Genomic DNA, 19,105 nt, shown 5'->3' on the forward strand with positions numbered 1-19,105 from the left:
ATGAAGAGAGGCTAATTACCCTACTTGACCTTTAACCCTCCCCCTACGTTTAACCCCCTCCATGCCTCTGTGTGCGCCAACTAGAAGACCCAACAATATCAGTGCATATGTTCGACTGTTTATGGTTGGATGAGCTAAAAAATAATTAGTATAAATAGATTAACATTCACCTTTTTTTATTCATCCATGCGTAATTAAAGCCTATCCAATTTCCTGGGGTTATATAGGAGGTTAAAGGTTACAAATTTGCCAGCTATGCTGAGTGGAATTTGTGCAAATTTAAATATGACTATTATATATACAAACATCAATGTTAGTAATAGTAACTAACAACGATTTATCTAGGCTCTCAATTTGATTCTGAAAATAAGCACTACAAAACCACTACTCTGACGCAAAAAAAAAAAAGGTGGCTAGGTTGTAGCCTCCCCTGAGCCAATTTAAAACTGAATAGTAATTAATTAAACATGTATTAATCTCACACGTGAGAGTCCTTCGGAGAGGCTGACGTCTCACCAAAAACGGCCTGGCGGTTAAGGGGCCGCCGACAGCGGGCAGCGGGAGAGACCGCAGCCGGGGCAGAGCTGTTAATGCCCCGCCGTGCCAGCATTGATGCCCGGTAGGATCGGGAGTCCTCGTCTGGCACCGAGTGCTTTGGTGGCAGACTACGACAAAAAGGATATCGCTATCTGGGCCACTGTACCATCAATCGTTATAATAAGTGTCGATGTGGTGACTTTTATTTCTTTCGACACGAGATCGACTACGAATATAGCAGAACAAATGAAATATTCGGCGGTTCACGGTGGATCACCGCTGGTGTCGGGTAATGTCGGGCAGACGGAGTTACCTCCTCCTCCTCCTCCTCCTCTGGCCTAGCAGACACACGTTGTAATTACCACAAAAAACGCCGTTTATCCTCGTCTGATCTCCCGTCATATCCAATTTGCTTCAAACAAATGTAATTGTAACAAACTTCCGCAACGGTGGCCATGTATTATATTCCCGCACGGAAGATTTACGACTCGGTTTTGTATTTTTTATTATAAGAAGAAGGGGTCGTAGCACTCCATCTTTGGCGGACATCAACAGGTCATCCCGGGACACAAATGCTCCACTGTGGGCGAGCCAGACGAATGGATCCGGCATGTCGAGATGGCATAGATGGCATTGCACCACGTACCACATAACATATCCAAAAAACCTTTACCGACATGCAACTGCATGTATTATTTATGATTATGCATATTTTGTATCTAACCAGAATAAAACGCAACGTATTTAAAATCACCTCCTTAGTCAGCTCTATAAAGTTCAGGAATGCAAACCGAGGCAGCGGGAGGACTCATCCGTCACCCCCGAGAAGAAAGCGGACAGCCCGGGGCGACGAGTGTGTGTGAAGTGGTTTAAGTTTTGTTGCTGGTGCTCCTAGGGGCCCATCCCCCATAGCACACCTTCCCAAAAACAATAGCTACCCCCTTCCAAATTTATCAAGAGAGACAAATTAAAAAAGTAAACCCGCGAACCGTCACGCTCACCTCGGCCGACCCACTTTCCCAACACTTTAATGAACTATGCGTCGATGTTAAACACTCACCCCGCTGTTGTATTCCGCTGCAAAGTGTTTCAATGGAGTAGCTGCACAGAAGCGATCTCTCCCTTCGCCTCGCTACGGGCAGCCATTCATTGTGACTGAGCCAGCATGCACACACACACACACACACACAACACACACACGCGCAGACGTACACACAGGCAATACACACAGACACACACAGGCCAACCGCAGAACCCAGAGCTATCGAGGGGAAAGGCAAATCTAGTGTTCCCAGGGGTTGCAGAGATCACAGAGTCACTGATCGACCAGACAGAAAGACGGAAAGACAGACAGGGAGACAGCGTCCCCAATCGACCCGGCAGTCTGTTGCCCCGCCCTTAAAACACACACACACACACACACACACACACACACACACACACACACACACACACACACACACACACACACACACACACACACACACACACACACACACACACACACACTTACCTAGGGTTTAAGGGTTAAACCGTGTCCTTCTTTTTTGTAGAGACTCTTTTGCCTCGAGTTTGCCGAAATGCCGAAATAATTTAATCCTAATAATTCTGTAGGTGAGTCCTCCGGGGGTGTCTATAGGTAGGCCTACTGCGAGCATTGAATACTAACTAGGATGTGACTGCATCCCAGCAGCACGCCAGGAGGGGGAAATGGGCTATATGCGCCGTAGTCTCCGTCATGACAAACGTTTTTAACGCTCCCGTGTAGAATGCATGGCATGGCTCTCCGCAGAGACGATACGAGGAGAGCGCCCCCAAGCCACATTATTCCCATTTAACGAAGACGTGCAATTACATTGCATGGCATAGAACCCTCACCCAAGACAAAGACAGATAGAGTTATATACAGACGTACAGACAAATAGATTAAACGATATACATGTAATCAGCATACATTTTTATTTGCAATGCCAGTAAGCTCTGGGAATAGAAAGACAGATAACCAGATCTACAGACAGATATAATATTACAGATATTAATATGTATGCACAAATATATGTATAATATATATATATATATATATGTATAACATCATGTATACATATATATGCACACATACGTATGTATACATAATTAACATACATATGGATGTTAAATATATAAATGTGTGTGTGTGTTTATATTTTAACTTAGTATTATTATCATTTAACGTATAATGTAAAAACAAAAAATAATTGCGGTGGTCACACTGTACAATCTATCATGACTAGAATTATAACATTCACATTGTGAGTGGACCAGTAGTGCATCGGATGTGTGCCACCATCTGTCCTTACGTTACCATCAGGTAAATACGACATGGGGGCGCGTTCCTTATGTCCGCTTCGGCTTCCGTAGTTGTGGTGGTCTGAAAAATGTCTGCCTCCATGTGACAACGTGAGTGGAGCAAACCATAGACTTGAACTCGTTCATTAGGAAGGTAAACAGCGAACAATCATCCAGTATCAATGTTACTTCGTCTGCTGGTACATTGAAAAAAAACTTCACATTAGTGTTCGTCCGAAGAAAACGCCACAGGTATTTTCCATGTCTGTTGTTATAGGTTAGCGAGCAATCTTTTCATCTATGTTTTCTCTTAGACCTGTCTACAAAGTGGTTACAGTGAATGCTTATTCATTTTAACTGACTGCTATGGCCCATTATTGACACGCATATGCACATAGCTTGCCTTAAGCCATCTTGTATTTGTATGACGTTGATAACACTTCACTGTGGTCTTGCGAGGCTGATGTAATGGACGAGAATGTAAACATTAATCTACCGGTATTGTGATTTTTCAGGAGGCGCTCCCTATGTTGTTGTGTACCCCGCGGTTCATCCCCTCCGTCATCTCCCATCACCTGACTCACATCAGAATACATTTAGGAAGAAAAAAGCAGCGGTTGGCCGAAGGTAGTTTAGCCATCACTAGAGGACTCGGATCAATGGAAACCACACCATCCTCTACAGATACCAAAGTCACATCCATGGAAGCCGAGATGAACGCCGAGCCACAAGTCACAGCGTCCTTTGCACCGTCATCGGAACGTCCAGACACGTCCACCGACCGGGATAAGTTGATCGAACTGTTGCCAGGGGAGACGGTGGTAAAGGAGGGCAAGGCGGCAATACTGTTTCCCAGCGCAAATGAAGTGTTTTACAACCCAGTTCAGGAATTCAACAGGGATTTGACGTGAGTTTAGAACACAGTGGAACAGACACATATAGACTCACTTCCCTCCACCACGCAAACCTCCAACTGTGATTTCTGACAGCTTATAAATAGGTTAAATTATCTGTTACATCTATAGTCATACAAAAAACATCAGCACACCCATTGAAGTTATTCATCCCTAATTCACTCCAATTATCTTTATCACGCTCATCCACTCATGGTACCCTTCAGGGTGGACTCACTCATTCACACATCGTTGTTTACCATCATCCTCACTCGTATTGCCCTTGAACGAAATCCCTGTCTGTGCTTCTGCTCCTCCCCCAGGTGTGCCGTCCTAACAGAGTTTGCCAGGGAGTGGATGGCTAAGAAGGGGGTGAAGCTGTTGGTGCCCGGGGAGAAGGAGAGGATGGTGGTCTCTCTCTCCGAGGAAGAGAAGGAGAGCGCGAGTGGGCTGGCGGCGGAGGAGCATGAGATGGAGGAGGAGGAGGAGAAGGAGAAGAAAAATGGAGAGGAAGAGCTCACTGCCACAGCGACCGCAGGCGAGATATGTGAGGTAAGGAGGGGTTGTTGTGTCAGAGCTGAGTCTTATTCTTGCTCTATGGTTCCACCCCTTCAAGTCGGTTAGGTCAATAGTGTGTTAGAGTATGTTAGGTTGCTTAGTATGTTGGGCTGCTTGGTATTGTAGGATGTTTTCTTGGTATGTTAGGGTGCTTGGTATGTTAGGGTGCTTGGTATGTTAGGGTGCTTGGTATGTTAGGGTGCTTGGTATGTTAGGGTGCTTGGTATGTTAGGGTGCTTGGTATGTTAGGGTGCTTGGTATGTTAGGGTGCTTGGTATGTTAGGGTGCTTGGTATGTTAGGTTGCATAGTTTGTCCGGGTGCTTAGTGTTGGGGTGCTTGGTGTGTTGGGGTGCTTGGTGTGTTGGGGTGTTGGGGTGCTTGGTGTGTTGGTGTGTTGGTGTGTTGGTGTGTTGGGGTGTTTTCTTGGTGTGTTGGTGTGTTGGTGTGTTGGGGTGCTTTCTTGGTGTGTTGGGGTGTTTTCTTGGTGTGTTGGGGTGTTTTCTTGGTGTGTTGGGGTGTTTTCTTGGTGTGTTGGGGTGTTTTCTTGGTGTGTTGGTGTGTTGGGGTGTTTTCTTGGTGTGTTGGTGTGTTGGGGTGTTGGTGTGTTGGGGTGTTTTCTTGGTGTGTTGGGGTGTTTTCTTGGTGTGTTGGTGTGTTGGGGTGCTTTCTTGGTGTGTGGGGGTGTTTTGTATGTTAGGTTGCATAGTGTGTCCGGGGGCTTAGTTTGTTAGGTTGCTTAGTATGTTAGGGTGTTTGCTTTGTGTGTTCAGCTGCTAAGTATATTTGGGTGCTTGCTATGTTAGGGTGCTTAGTGTTTTAGCTTGGTATGTTAGGGTGCTGGGTGTGTTAAAGGTGCTCTGCGTGTTAGGATTATTGATGTGTTACGCTGCTTGGTGTTAGGCTGCTTAGTTTATAAGGCTGTTTTGTGTGTTAGGCTTCTTAGTATGTTAGGGCCCTTTTTTGGTGTATCAAGCTGCTTGGTGTGTTAGGGTGCTGCTCAGTATCTAAGGGTGCTTGTTTGGTGTGATAGGGTTTTTGGTATGTTGGGGTGCTTGCTTGGTGTATTAGGGTGCTGGGTGTATTAGGGTGCTGGGTGTATTAGGGTGCTGGGTGTATTAGGGTGCTTGGTGTATTAGGGTTGCTTGATGTGTTGGGGATCTTGGTGTTTTAGGGATCTTAGTATGTAAGGGTGCTGAGTGTGTTAGGCTGCTTGGTGTATTAGGGTGCTTAGTATGTTGGGTTGCCTGCTTGTTGTGTGAGGGGTCTAGGTGTGTTAAGGTGCTGGTTCGCCTGCTCGGTGTGTTAGGCTGCTTGGTGTCTTAGGCTGCTTGGTGTCTTAGGCTGCTTGGTGTCTTAGGCTGCTTGGTGTCGTAGGCTGCTTGGTGTCGCAGGCACGGGGCCGCGGCCCTAGTGTGAGTGGCCCCTTAGGCCCCGTCCACACGGAGCCGAAACGGGCAAAACTGATCCGGTTTCATTTTATGCGGTTCAGGAATATCTCTGTAAAGACGGAGTCATTGCAAAACCGCATCGAGCTGTAGAAACACTGTAGTAAATATTCAAGGCGCTGGTTCTCCACAGAAAAAAGTGGAGCGCATCAAGACTGCACGCATCAAGCCTGCGCGCATATAGCCTGCGCGCTGTATACAAACATTCATTCAGGAGGATATCAACCTTTTAAATTGAGCAGAAATACTTTTTAATGTACAGCTAGTAATTAAATTTATCAAGGAGCTTTATTTAAAGCTACAAAAAGAATGCAAATAAAATATTAAATAATAAATCCAACCCAACTCTGACGTCCCGCAACTGGTGACGTCATCTTTGCGTTTTAGGCGTCCACACGAATCCTAACACGAAATCGCATAGGTCCGGATAGATTTTAAACCACCTACGAGGGTGGTTTCAGAAATGTGCGGTCCCATGCAAGGCAACAGCCAGCTCGTCAGGAGCAGTTTTTATCCAATTTGATTTGTGCCATGAATTAGAGAAATGCAGTTTGTCAATTTAAAAGGTAATTTCGCAATTCGAGAGTCAGTTTGTTGTCTATCATTCAGGTAACATTTTGTTTTGTGTGAAACCTCTTGGTGCACTACACCCCTCACCTTTCAAAGGATATGACAGTAACGCCAACCTGCATCTTACCTCAGGGGTTTGATCGGGCAACTCCTGGTCCTTAAATATACGATTATCATCACGCCCATGATGTGCGCATGCTAGTGGCAGATCAAGGAGCGCCACAAATCAGGTAGGCACACCCCTTCTGGATATGTATTCTTTGCACAGAACATGCCTAATCCTATAAATATGCCACTTGCGCATTCTACACACATTCTCTATGCTCATAGCGTCGGCATAAGGATCAATGTAAGATGCTCTTCGGCTAATGTGGCACACCATGCTGTGGCAAGTCTTGTGGCTCAGTCCCATTTAAAAAAATAAAATAAAATAAATAAAATAACCTGCTGAGCTTAGTTTTCAATGCCAAAGTATCCACTCAGCGTGGGCATTCATAAATGATGGTATCATTCATCATACATTGAAAACAATCAATGGCATTGGAAATTGTTGAGCCCTGTGGAAAACATCTGACCGCAAGTTGACACAACGTGCAATTTCACGCATGCGATAGGGTGTCATACTGTATTCATGCTCAGGAGCACCAACTGTTTAATAAATGAAAAAATCCAGACCGACCAAACGAAAGAAGTGTTTAAAGTTGCTATATTCATCTCGAGGGAAGGCTGCTCTGCAGTGGTAACTCAATGCTGTTGTGTTAGCAGATTCCGAGGAGTCTGGGATGTAGTGATATATTGTGGGGTCTATGGTCTTTTAATGTTGTGATAAAGGCCTAGCTTGTGCATAATGTCTTGCACAGCGTTTAGTTCCTGGTCTAGCACACAGCATTACAGTAAAGTTTCATTAGGCTGCCCTGGATAAAAAGGAACAGGAAATGCTGTATCATGATGTTCACATTGATAATGACTTATTTAATTTGTTATGCATTTGTCAGCGAATAGCAAGTCTGTGAGTAGTTTGTACAAAATCCCAAGAGATTAGGATGTTTTAGATGACCCTCAACCATCTACTTGACCAGGTTCTACGTCAGAAATATGATGACCGATCGCCTATGCCTGAAGTGTGTTTGTTTTATATAGAGAGCCACTTAGTCACCGCAGAGCTCCCCACACCAGACAATACTATGGTCCATATTATGAGCTGAAATATTTAGTTGAGTTTCATCATTTAGCAGCCACAAAAGCCACTTTACCCAAAGCCACTTAGAAGGAATACATGTCGTTAAGGAGCTGGTAGCAGGGGGTTTACCCAAGGCTGCCTTTGGTGGACCGTGGACATGGGGGATTGAACACAGAACCTTTGGGCATTAATCCTGCCCCCCTGGCCTCAGAGTGAGATCTTCCCAACAATTTAGAGACGGCCCCAGACGTCTAGTCAAAGAATTTTGGCAGGAAATGTGATTGACGTTCAATTCTTCTGGGAGTCGGGCAAGCCGGAAGTCATCAGTGTATTAAAATAAACTCTAAAAAATGCGAGTGGAAAGTTGCGTAACGGTGTCTGATATCAGTCTGTGTTAATCAGATTTCTCAATGTGTAAAATAATGCTCGAAATGTGTACTGAGATTTGTAAATGTTTTCAGAATCGCTTTGTCAATTTTTTGCGGTGTCTGGTTGTAACGCATTCTTTTTGTATACGAGTATATAAATTGACAATCCCTAACATTTCTTCATAAAATGTATAGTCCACACAGTGACCTTTTTTTATCTTGTGTTTTATTTTACGTTATTCATTTGAGTGGCACATTTCAAGTACAACATCGCTCATTATAATTATCATAAGCAAGGACTGAACTAAAAGAGCATCGTAAATTTTGCGCAGCTCGTAACCATGGTGATCACACGCCAACAATCCTTCCTAGAACTCTTAGCCCTAAACTGATTGAATCTGAACTGAAACGGATGGTTCACTCACACTTGACTTGAAAAGTTGATTGAATGATACAATATGTTTTCTCTAAAGCCGTTGTTCCTCTCTGGGCTATTGTAGAAAAGACGGTGCAACATGGCAAGTTCTTTAGAAGAGGACCGACTCCCTATGCAGTTATAAAGGGCGTATAATAAACAGAGGAAAGCCCAAAAATCATGGGATAATTTTCCTGCGATTTTAACCAAACTAAAACATACTGATGAATATTATTTTCCATTTCTAAGTATGTTCCGTTCAATCCCACAGAATTCTAAACGCTGCACATAAATATATACAAGTGTAATTGAATCGGTGTTAATAAAAACAGGTAAACGTCATGCTCACTGAGTCGCCCCTCTGCTCTGCCCCCAGGACGGGCTGCGTGTGCTGGAGGGCCTCTCCGCCTCGGGCCTGCGCTCGGTGCGCTTCGCCCTGGAGGTCCCGGGCCTACGCAGCATCACCGCCAACGACTTCTCCTTCAAGGCCGCCGCGCTCATCTCCCGCAACGCCCGCTACAACGGCGTGGAGCACCTGGTGCAGACCAGCTGCAGGGACGCAAGGTGGGCCGCACCCACCCTTCACCCCCTGCCCTTCCCCTGTGGAGGTGCACTGCAACCCAGTCCACTCGCCAGATCCCCCTCTCTGGGAGGCGAGATGGCCACCAACCGACCTACCTACTATTGTGTGTGTAAATAATTGCCTCTAAATGAAACACGACAGGATTATAAGCTAATTCGCATTATTTGATCTAGCCCTCTATTGAACGTGTCTACCTACATTTCTTGGAAGTAACGGAATTGGAATATCAATAAACGTTTTTCTTGTAATGTGGAGACAACTTAACAACTCAAACCTAGCGCAACACTGTTTATCATTAAAACCTTTTTCAATCAAAGAGCACCCTCTGTGCCTCCCCAGAACGGGGAGGCAGGGAGGCACACCTCTGCGCCTGCCTGCCGACTTCACAGCTAGCCTGCGAGCGGGCGCTACTATCACAGGCGATGTATGCTAATGAGCTGGCGGGTGCCTCTCGAGAGGGCGGGGGGAAGTGTAGGTGGGGGTAAGGAAGAGCGTCGATGTATTTCGTGCATATTCATAGCGTCTGGCGTTCTCCAGGAGGGCAAGAGGTGCGGCGATGTTTCCTTTTCTTTTTTTTATTTAACTGCTTTCTTTGTGTGGGAGGTGCACTTTTGAACAATGTTTTATTCAGCATGGAAGGAGTTGGAATGTGTCAACCCTTTCTTTTCCCTACATGGCTGTGTGTGTGTGTGTGTGTGTGTGTGTGTGTCACACAAAAAGCACATCATCTCTCTCTCTCTCTCCTTTTCCCCTCTGCAGCATGTTGATGTATGAGATGCGTGGGAAGAAGCAATCCTATGACGTCATCGACATTGACCCCTACGGAAGCCCCGCCTCTTTCCTGGACGCCGCCGTGCAGGCTGTCAGCGAGGGAGGTGTGTAACATGCCTCCTTCTTCCATTCCTCCTCCTGTTCCTCCTCCTCAATTCGCCTTCTCCTCCCATCCTCAACTGCCTCTGTATCCTCCTCCCCCTTCTTCCTTCTCCTCCTACGCCTCCTCCATTTTCTTTTCATCTTCACCCTCCTCCACCTCTCTCAGTCCGGTCGGACGGAAGTGGGCTGGTACTGTGCAGCAGTCGGTCTGTTCTTCAAACATGAAGAAGAAATCAAACGACCAAGGCGTGCAGGCAGGAAAGTGTAGAGCACGTGAGTGGTCAGGGTGTTTTGACTCCAAGCCAAAAGGTTCCGGGTTCAAACCCCTCTGTCTACCTGTAGGCATCCCCCCCCCCCCACACCTGCTCCTTCATGACATTTATCTTAATTCACTGTAAGTCACTTAAAAAAAAAAGTAGGCTAAAAGCATCTGCCGAATTAGGCCACAATACCCTACCTCCTCCTTAGTGACATTGGTTCATTGGTTCACCTTAACTTGCGTTGTGTAAAAGCATGTGCTCAATGAGAGTCTGAACACCACTGTTCCATGACACTGAACCTAGCCTGTATGCGTGAGAGGGGCGGCTCGCCTAGCTCTTCTCTGTGCCGAAGCGAGTCACCGTTTCTCACCTCGTACGAAACCACTCTCACCTCACGTTGTCTCGCTAGGGTACCAACACGCAGCGCTGCCATGCAAAGTGTATGCACACTAGGGTTCTGAAGTGTGTGTGGGTGTGAAAACCACTGAAAGTTATTATTCAGCATGAGGTTTGGTGTCGATGAAAAATGGCACTTTATTTCTTACCGTAACATGAAATCTAAAATAAAGATGTCAAACTTTGTGAAGCGATCCGGCATTGACATCCATCAACGCACCACTTGTTCTTTTACACGGTAACCCCTCCCAGCTGGTGCACAGGGGAGTGTAAAACAAGTGCCTCGTTCGGATTGGAAGGCCTCTTCCTTCTGTCTGTAAATTCTCTGTCTTTCAGTCAGCATGTCTAACATGCTCTTCCTGTTGGCGTACTGTTGTCTTTACTCTGTCTGTACCGCTCTCTCTACTCTCTGTACCACTCTCTCTATTCTGTGTACCTCTCGGTCTTAGTTCGGAAGATCTTCAGTAAATGGGAAACCATTGTAACCACATAAGAAGAATAGAAATGTGCACGGTCCCTCTTATCTCTCTTTCCATCTCCTTCTGCCTCCATTATTATTCTCTCCTTCTCTTTCCATCTCGAGAAAGGAAGAAGAAATATTTTGGGCTGTGTTTCAATCTTACTCTTTCTTCATTTAGGTATTTGCGGGATGAATGAATGGCATCACTGTGTGACTATATGTTTGTCTTATTGCTCAGGATACTCAGAATCTGACTTAATGAAAGGCCATTACAATTCTCTCTCTCACTCAGTGTTTTTTATCTGCCTCTTCTCTCTCTCTGTCTCTGTCTCATGTCTGTGTGTTAAACGATGTCTCTCTCCCGCAGGGCTGCTGTGCGTAACATGTACAGACATGGCGGTGATGGCTGGGAACAATTCAGAGACGTGCTACAGTAAATACGGATCCATGTCCTTAAAGGCCAGATACTGCCATGAGATGGTGAGCTCGAGAGATTCACTCATTCCCCCACACACACGTATCGGGGTCCATGCGTTCATACAAAGAACCATTCTCTTCATCCTTCTTTGTTCACCCATTAATCTCGCTGTCTTTCACTCAGGCTCACACACTTCACGTAATCCTTTTAATCCAAGTTGTGGTGTAGAATTCCAGTTGAGGAAAGTAAAAGCATCATTCATTTACTCCTCAACGCACTGCAACGCACAGTTTTTAAAGGCTGCAATCGGAAGGTGGATTCCAAACCCCGGCATGGACTTTGTGAATCTTCTCTGGTCCTCATGACATCACCCGGCGTGACTCTAACCCCTGATTGGCCGGTGTGTGGGCCTGCCCAGGCACTGCGCATCATCCTGCACAGCGTGGATCAGCGCGCAGCCGTGTACCAGCGCTACGTCCGGCCGCTCGTCTCCATCAGTGTGGACTTCTACATACGGGTCTTCATGCAAGTCCACACGGGCCAGGCCGTGGTCAAGAACTCTGCTAGGTACACCACACACACACACACACACACACACACACACACACACACACACACACACACACACACACACACACACACACACACACACACACACACACACACACACACACACACACACAGAGACACACACACACACAGAGACACACACACACACAGAGACACACACACACACAGAGACAGAGACAGACAGATCTCACCCAATAAGAAGCACACAGTCACATCTCATCCAAACAGACGCCCACACAGTCACATCTCACCCAAACAGACAGACACACACGTAGAGTCACATCTCACACAAACAGACAGACACACACGTACAGTCACATCTCACACAAACAGACAGACACACACGTACAGTCACACACACACACAGTCACACAGTCACATCTCACCCAAACAAACTAGAGACGTACCCCCACACAGTTACTCTCTCTCCCATCTCACAGAAACAAACTAGAGACGTACCCCCACACAGTCACTCTCTCTCTCCCATCTCACACAACACACTCTCCTGCACAATGCACACACAAATGGTTTGTAGCTTAAAACCCTTTTTTTTTTTTTGTAGGAGCACTTTGTTGGACCTTTTGCAAATCATTCAAATCACAGTGTGTGTGTGGTACTCTAGTGTGTGTCTTCTGTGTGTTGCAGTAAACAGGCTCTGGTCTACAACTGTGTGGGCTGTGGCTCCTTCCACCTGCAGAGGATGGGCAAGAAGACCCCCAATGGAAAGCAGTAAGTCAAGTCTCGGTGCACTTAAAGGGTATGTCAAGCCATGTTTTAGCAGGAGAATATCCGCCTACGAGCCTCAGAAAATGAATCTGAACAAACCCAACTCACACTGTCTGGTGCCAGCGTGGGCAGCCAATAAGAAAAGCGACCAGTCTGGGGTTGGCATGGGCTCTCGAACCTGGTGATTTCGACAGGGTTGAAGATCGTTGAATGACACGCGTCGCAGTAAAATTAGGTGTTATTGTTCACGTGGTAGTGTTAAACCGAGTCCAGTGCAGGCAGCAGTATAATAGTATATTGGGGGCATGTAGGAAAAGTTTGACGAGTCTGGCTAAAGACCCTGCTGTCATCGAAGCCCTATGCGGCTCTTAATTGCCCACAAACCTGCCATTTATTCCATGTTGTCTGTGGTTTCTGCATTTCAGATTTTCAAGTATTTCATCAGGTTACTCTTAGCCAAAGATTGAGAACATTCTAGGCATTCAATCAATACTGAAGCAACTGAGAAACTTTAAGTGCTGCAAACAGCCTGTAGAGCAGCCCTTCTCAAACTGTTTTCATCCTGGGCCCTGTACTGCTGGACCCTCAGCCTATGGGGCCCACTGAGAAAAAAAAATTGGAGACAGAACATTTTACAGTACTTTAATTGCCAAATTAATATTAACGTAAAGATCGAGGTGGGTGGTTGGGTCAATCAATGTTCAGAGTGATGTGGTTTGTTTGACTGCAAATCCTGCGGTCCGATGTGTCAGTGACACTCCCAGTCAATGACATGGCATGCGGCCCGGTGCAGGGGCCCCTACGCACGGTTGAGGAACGCTGCTGGGGAGCGGGCACATCATCTGCAAAATGCTAACCCTAATCAGCAAGTCAATTGTTTCAAGGGAAGGTCTGAACACTGTATGGGCGTTCAGAAACATGTCCTTAAGGAGAGGATCGGGGGTGAAGACCGCTTATCAATCGATGCTTACAGGTTAAGCTGTAGTGCAAGCAAAGGGGGGGGGGGTGGTCCAATCCGAGTGGCTTTCTGAGGGAGAATCACCCCTAGGCCCTGAACGGGGGGGCGGGGGGGATGGGGTTATTTCTCTTGTTCAAGAGGTTAGACACGGGCCCCTGGAACCCAGCGAGCTTGGTTCCATGCCGAGGAAGTGTGCCATGATAAAGTCCTGGCACGGACGCAAAATCCGTCTCGTTCCTCTTCCAGGGCTACAGCTGAACGCGAACACTGCCAAGAGCTGTGCGATTCGCCACGCGTGTTGGCGCTATCAAGTGACTGCACCCCGGGGTGCACAGTGCGATGGTTGAGCCACTGAATGGCGCAACCGTTTTTTTCTTTTTTTAAACCGACTTCTTAAATCCCTGCAAAGGCGGTGTGGTCATATGATGGCTTTGGTAGGTTCAGAGTAAGGGCAAGGACGATGGCATGCAACGCCTGGAGTCCTTCTCCCATCAATACGTACGTCAGTGGCGCTCAAGCGGCGATAATCGCTTAGCTGAAGAAGTCCTTACAGTCACTGCAAGTTTTGTTGTTGTTGAAACGCAACCACTGTGGTGCGTGTCAGCTCCATGGATAGGGATCCCTGATGAGCTGCGTTCCAACCTCCAGCCCTTACTTCTGTCGTGTCTGCTGTTTAGGATGTTGTGGGTTTCGACCCCCACTGTATGCAGTCTAATGCGTAGGCGCTCTGGAGGAACAGGTCCTAAACCTGAGTGTTTAGGTTAAACAGTGAGTAGGGGGGAGACTCTCAGAATTCAATCAACGGATAATTTTTGCGATTGGAGAGTCACCGTTGTAGGTTGCGTCTCTCTTCAGGTGTGTGTGTGTGTGTGTGTGTGTTAAAGCTCTACCTGTGTGTTGCAGCATGAAGTTTTCTGCGGCTACAGGGCCCCCTGTTGGTACCCACTGTGAACACTGTGGACAGAGACATCAGGTGACACGACAAACACAACCAAACAAAGGCCAGGGCACAGGGTCTCACTGCACACCTTCAATCACGCCATCTTCTCTTCCAAATATAAACGGAATATAAGGCAGGAAGTAAAAATCCTGGCGTCGATTCTGAACTCCACACACACACACACACACACACACACACACACACACACACACACACACACACACACACACACACACACACACACACACACACACACACACACACACACACACACACACACACACACACACACACACACACACACACACCCCCCCTTCTCATAACACGTTGTATTCCCGCCTCAGCTCGGAGGGCCCATCTGGGCAGAGCCCCTCCACGACGTGAGCTTCGTCCAGAAGGTCCTGAGCGCCGTGTCGTCCAACCCCTCCCGCTTCGGGACGGCCAAGCGCATCGAGGGGATGCTCAGCATGGTCACGGAGGTGAGGGGGGAGAGGGGATGGATGGACGGAGGGGAAGGGATGGAGAGATAGAGAGAGAGAGGGATGGATATATATATTGTTTTTCAATACAATGTAATGGTAATTTTTCGTCACCAGGGAAGTACCTGTGTGTGTGTGTGTGTCTGTCTTTCTGTGTTTTGCTTAAAATGGAGCTCTCCTTTTGGGTGTGTGCGTTCCAGGAGCTGGAGGACGTCCCGCTCTACTACACTGTGGACCAGCTGAGCAGCATCGTCCACTGCAACACTCCCCCCCTGCTGCAGTTCAGGTACTCCCACACAGGAGGACCCCTGTCATGCACGGCCAAGGGTCATCCCCCCCCACATCCACACATCGCTCTCTCTGCACCTGACCGCTAATCAAACTTTGGGCTGTTTCTTTTCTTCCATTTGTATACGGAAGCAATGACGCCCGCGTCTGCTTCCAAAGCCGCCATTATAAAACGATGAAGGCTCAAACAAACGTTATTCAATATAGTCTAAACCAAGGCTTTTCTTCCAAAGATGAAATGAAAGTCATGAAATGAGGCGGTATTATTAGTTGAGATGGCAGAGCAAGTGGGGCCCGTGGCTGTACACGTTGCTAGTGAACAGTTACAGTTGCTTTGTAATTAATCATTTTGTTGCATATGAATTTCAAATATGCCAGTGGAGGACAGTCGTCCTTTGAAGCTAAGATTTATTCTGAGAACTTATTGCCAACCTTCTCAGCATGCAGGTGAGCGCAGCCTTTTATCGGTAATGCCTTTGGATTAAGGAACCAAACAACAAAACGCACAGTCAATGTTTGACTTTATAGCATTATAGGCTTTTTTTACTGAGGCAAATCGTAATGGAACAGAGAACACCTGCTGAGATATTACAAAGGGAAAATAAAGAGGCAATTGCATATGAACATAACTAATGAGTACAATTAGTGCAGACCTCGACTATAATAAAACGCATATCTTATTCTTAAAATAAATGAGAGTACAATGTGCATGTAATGTGAATACAGTTCTCTATACAACAAGGACAACGAATAAATAGATAATAAGAAAGAATAAAAGAATAATGCAATATCGGACTTGAAATGAATTGGGTCTGAAAGAAGTTATAGCTGAAATCAAGATACACAAAAATCAATCCTGCAACCTGTTTCAACAAACACAAAGTACCCAAATATTTTTTTGGTTAACGATGCAAAACTCTGTGAACCCTGTTTGGTTGCCACGGCAACTCAACCCTAAACCTTAACATGCAAACCAGCCAGTCAGTTTTTGAGTGTGCTCAACCAACAGCTGCAGTGTTTACATTTTGGATGACTCCAAAAAACAAACAACATGTTTTGCATACAGTCGCCCACTCTGAGAGCACTTCATTATCGGATTGGGGATGGCCAACCACAGTAACTCATCAGCTCCTGTATACATATATGTATATACATGCATGCATGGACTTCTGACTGCATGACTATTTTAAGTATACATAGATCCCCCTGTCATCATACATACCCCTTGCATAAGCCCCTTGCTCATAGGTCGTCCCCAATGTCCAATCACATCCTGCCTTAAGCATCCCGGAGCAAGCTGTAGGCCTCATTAGCAAAATGCCCAAACCCCTGTTCATTAATGACGTACTGTTGAACCCACTGTAATGGATAAAAGCATCTCTTGAGTAGCAATAGCTGCATCACCATGATCAACATTAACCATCTGCCCCCCTCCTCCTCCTCCTCCTCCTCCTCCTCCTCCTCCTCCTCCTCCTCCTCCTCCTCCTCCTCCTCCTCCTGCCGCCTCGTAGGTCTGCCCTTTTGCACGCCAAGCACAGGGTCTCTCTCTCCCACGCCTGTAAGAACGCCATCAAGACAGACGCCCCGCCCTCCGTCATCTGGGACATTATGCGCTCCTGGGTAACACTTGTTTTCAATAACAGTTTGACCTTCAGGCCCCGATCACACCAAACTGCAAGGTTGCTTTTTTTTTTGTAATGTTATCAGCGGGAACCCAGCCCCTTGCACACGTTGCTTTTGCGTTGATGCCCTAGACGCCTGGAGTTGAAACAGTCATACTCATAGCAGCCATAATTGTAGGTCAAGATGGTCGCTTTGCAGCAGTAGAAAGGCACAGTGCAGTGCGGCTCACGTTTTAGAGTCTGCTAAAGTTTTCCCAGTGATTAGACATTTTAAAGAGGTCAGCACCCCAAGTCCATTAGGGGAAGTAAGTAGCGAGTCGATTTTAATTGGTTTGCTTTTTCTTTTTTCTTGGGCTTGTTTTATTAATGCAAAGTTCAAGTGTTCGGAACACAAGCTCACTATTGTACGTGTCGACTGCTGTGTTTGGTTCTTCCCTGCAGGAGAAGGCCAATCCCGTGAAGAGGGAGAAGTTGTCAGAGACTAGCCCCGCCTTCAAGATCCTGTCGAAGGAACCCAGGTTGGGAAGCACGTCGTTTAAGTGTTGTTAGAATACTACGTTTATCACACTGAGCAAAGGGGTTTTCGACTCTAGTTACACCAGATCAGCAGGCTTTCTTTTATACAATATTTCTAGGCTGAGACGTGTGTGTGTGTGTGTGTGTGTGTGTGTGTGTGTGTGTGTGTGTGTGTGTGTGTGTGTGTGTGTGTGTGTGTGTGTGTGTGTGTGTGTGTGTGTGTGTGTGTGTGTGTGTGTGCAGCCTCGAGGCGTGTTTCACGGTGAGGGAAGACGCCAACCCTCAGTCCAGGAAGCAACACCTGACCCGCTTCCAGGAGAACCCGCAGGCCTTCTGGGGGCCCAAGGCTAGGGCCCGGGCTAGGTGAGACACAGGCACGCTCTGGCTCCATCTCTTTGTGTGGTTAAAGACTTGCATTTGGATTCCCAAACTCATAAACCCCTCCTCTGCTACACCCCCCCCCCCCCCCCCCCAGTGGAGGCATCACCACAGAGCTGGATGAGAAGAGGAAGATGTTCCAGAACAAGAGGAAGCACCACACTACAGACCTGCTCAGGCACAAACACCAGCCCTGCAAGAGGTTCAAAAAGGCAAGACCCCCCCCCCCCCCCCCCCCCTCTCCCTCTCCCATAATATGTATGAAATAGTTAAATTATAACCTAGCCCCACATAAAGGCAGAAGTTCAAATCTGGGTGAAGGGGCGTGTTTTTATTTAGCTTCATATTGGTTTCAATCAATCATGTTGCCGGAGGCGGTGATCTGTCGGCGCCTAATTGGCTATTTAGAGAACACAAACTCGGCCAGCCGTAGTAAACTGTAAAAGGGTTTCAACGTTTTAAAGCTTCACCGTTGAGACTTTGCACTGTAGAAATATTATAAAACCCTGTCTGGAAGCTTCATCCAATAGAGCAAAGCAATTTTATTTTTCAGTAGAATATCGCCATGAGGAATTAGGAAACCACTCTTGAATCAGATCAGAGGTTATTCCAGTGGCTGCTTCTTTCATATGTTCACATTGTTACCAGTGACTCATTTTCTTATTTACTTTAAAAACCTCAAGTTAACTCGTGGACTTGATTACAAAATGATTCTCTCTATATGCAGATTCTTTGTGCTTGCAAGAACTTGGAGAACAGGAATTATCCAAATGATAAGAGTAAATGGCTTTGACTTTGAAAGCACTGAGACCGGCAAGAGAAACTCAAACCATGCCAATGATCATCAGCACAGTTAAACCATCTAGTTTTGGGATCTGGCTATTTTTGCTCATTCATTATTTCTGGCTAACCTAGTGAAATTGTACCTTTTTAAGAGATGAGGGAGTGACACGTTAACCTCATCTCACTTCTCCGCTCTCAGGGCATATGCACACACGGAGACAAATGCTGCTACTCCCACGACCCGGAGCTGAAGGACGCGAACAAGACTGACTGAACCACGCAAATCATGTACAGGTGTTGGTGAATGCAGACAGAGTGCTGTGCTGTGATGATATTCATATCAGGATTCGGACCGATGCAAATGCTTTACCATGATATCTATATCACATTGGGTCTGAGTTTTCAGCTTTTAATTTTTTTTGACTGTTGGGACAGTTTAATAAAGCCCTTAATCGAAGCATGATGTCGTGTTTTATATGTGCTGTGGAGAAGACGGACCTGCTTGGGGGTTGGTGTTCCCATACTGAACTCTCAGAAACAGGGCATTGAAAAAGGAAATACAA

The 19,105-nt window shown here is 46.4% G+C and overlaps 2 protein-coding genes across 13 annotated transcripts in view; one reads left to right on the forward strand and one right to left on the reverse strand.

Moving 5' to 3' along the window:
- LOC132454160 (nucleus accumbens-associated protein 1-like) overlaps positions 1–2,280 on the reverse strand; it is a 25,845-nt gene extending 23,565 nt beyond the window's left edge. For 8 of the 11 annotated variants that reach the window (XR_009524889.1, XR_009524884.1, XR_009524888.1 and 5 more), the window contains exon 1: positions 1,598–1,877. The gene's annotated coding sequence lies outside the window, so the exon portion shown is untranslated. The other 3 variants (XM_060047375.1, XM_060047372.1, XM_060047374.1) reach the window with 3 other exon arrangements.
- Positions 2,023–18,999, forward strand: trmt1 (tRNA methyltransferase 1). 2 transcript variants are annotated; one of them, XM_060047364.1, is made up of 16 exons: positions 2,023–2,151; positions 3,378–3,769; positions 4,079–4,307; positions 8,669–8,856; positions 9,635–9,750; positions 11,232–11,344; positions 11,701–11,849; positions 12,498–12,581; positions 14,440–14,509; positions 14,821–14,955; positions 15,156–15,241; positions 16,755–16,863; positions 17,307–17,383; positions 17,625–17,744; positions 17,857–17,971; positions 18,742–18,999. In XM_060047364.1, the coding sequence occupies exons 2-16, from the start codon at positions 3,390–3,392 to the stop codon at positions 18,814–18,816; spliced, it is 2,046 nt and encodes a 681-aa protein (XP_059903347.1). In that variant the 5' UTR covers positions 2,023–2,151; positions 3,378–3,389; the 3' UTR covers positions 18,817–18,999. The 2 variants fall into 2 exon arrangements, with proteins under 2 accessions (XP_059903347.1, XP_059903350.1); XM_060047367.1 differs by lacking the exon at positions 2,023–2,151 and adding an exon at positions 2,878–3,114.
- Positions 19,000–19,105: the final 106 nt, after the last annotated feature.

The sequence above is a fragment of the Gadus macrocephalus genome, chromosome 3 (genome assembly GCF_031168955.1).
Source record: "Gadus macrocephalus chromosome 3, ASM3116895v1".
In the NCBI taxonomy this organism is placed as follows: Eukaryota; Metazoa; Chordata; class Actinopteri; order Gadiformes; family Gadidae; genus Gadus; species Gadus macrocephalus.

Coding starts and splice junctions, on each gene's coding strand:
- trmt1 (XM_060047364.1), top strand. CDS start 3,390: ATGTTGTTGTGTACCCCGCGGTTCATCCCCTCCGTCATCTCCCATCAC. Junction 4,308..8,668: donor CCGCAGGCGAGATATGTGAG/GTAAGGAGGGGT, acceptor CTCTGCCCCCAG/GACGGGCTGCGTGTGCTGGA. Junction 15,242..16,754: donor CCCCCCCTGCTGCAGTTCAG/GTACTCCCACAC, acceptor GCCGCCTCGTAG/GTCTGCCCTTTTGCACGCCA.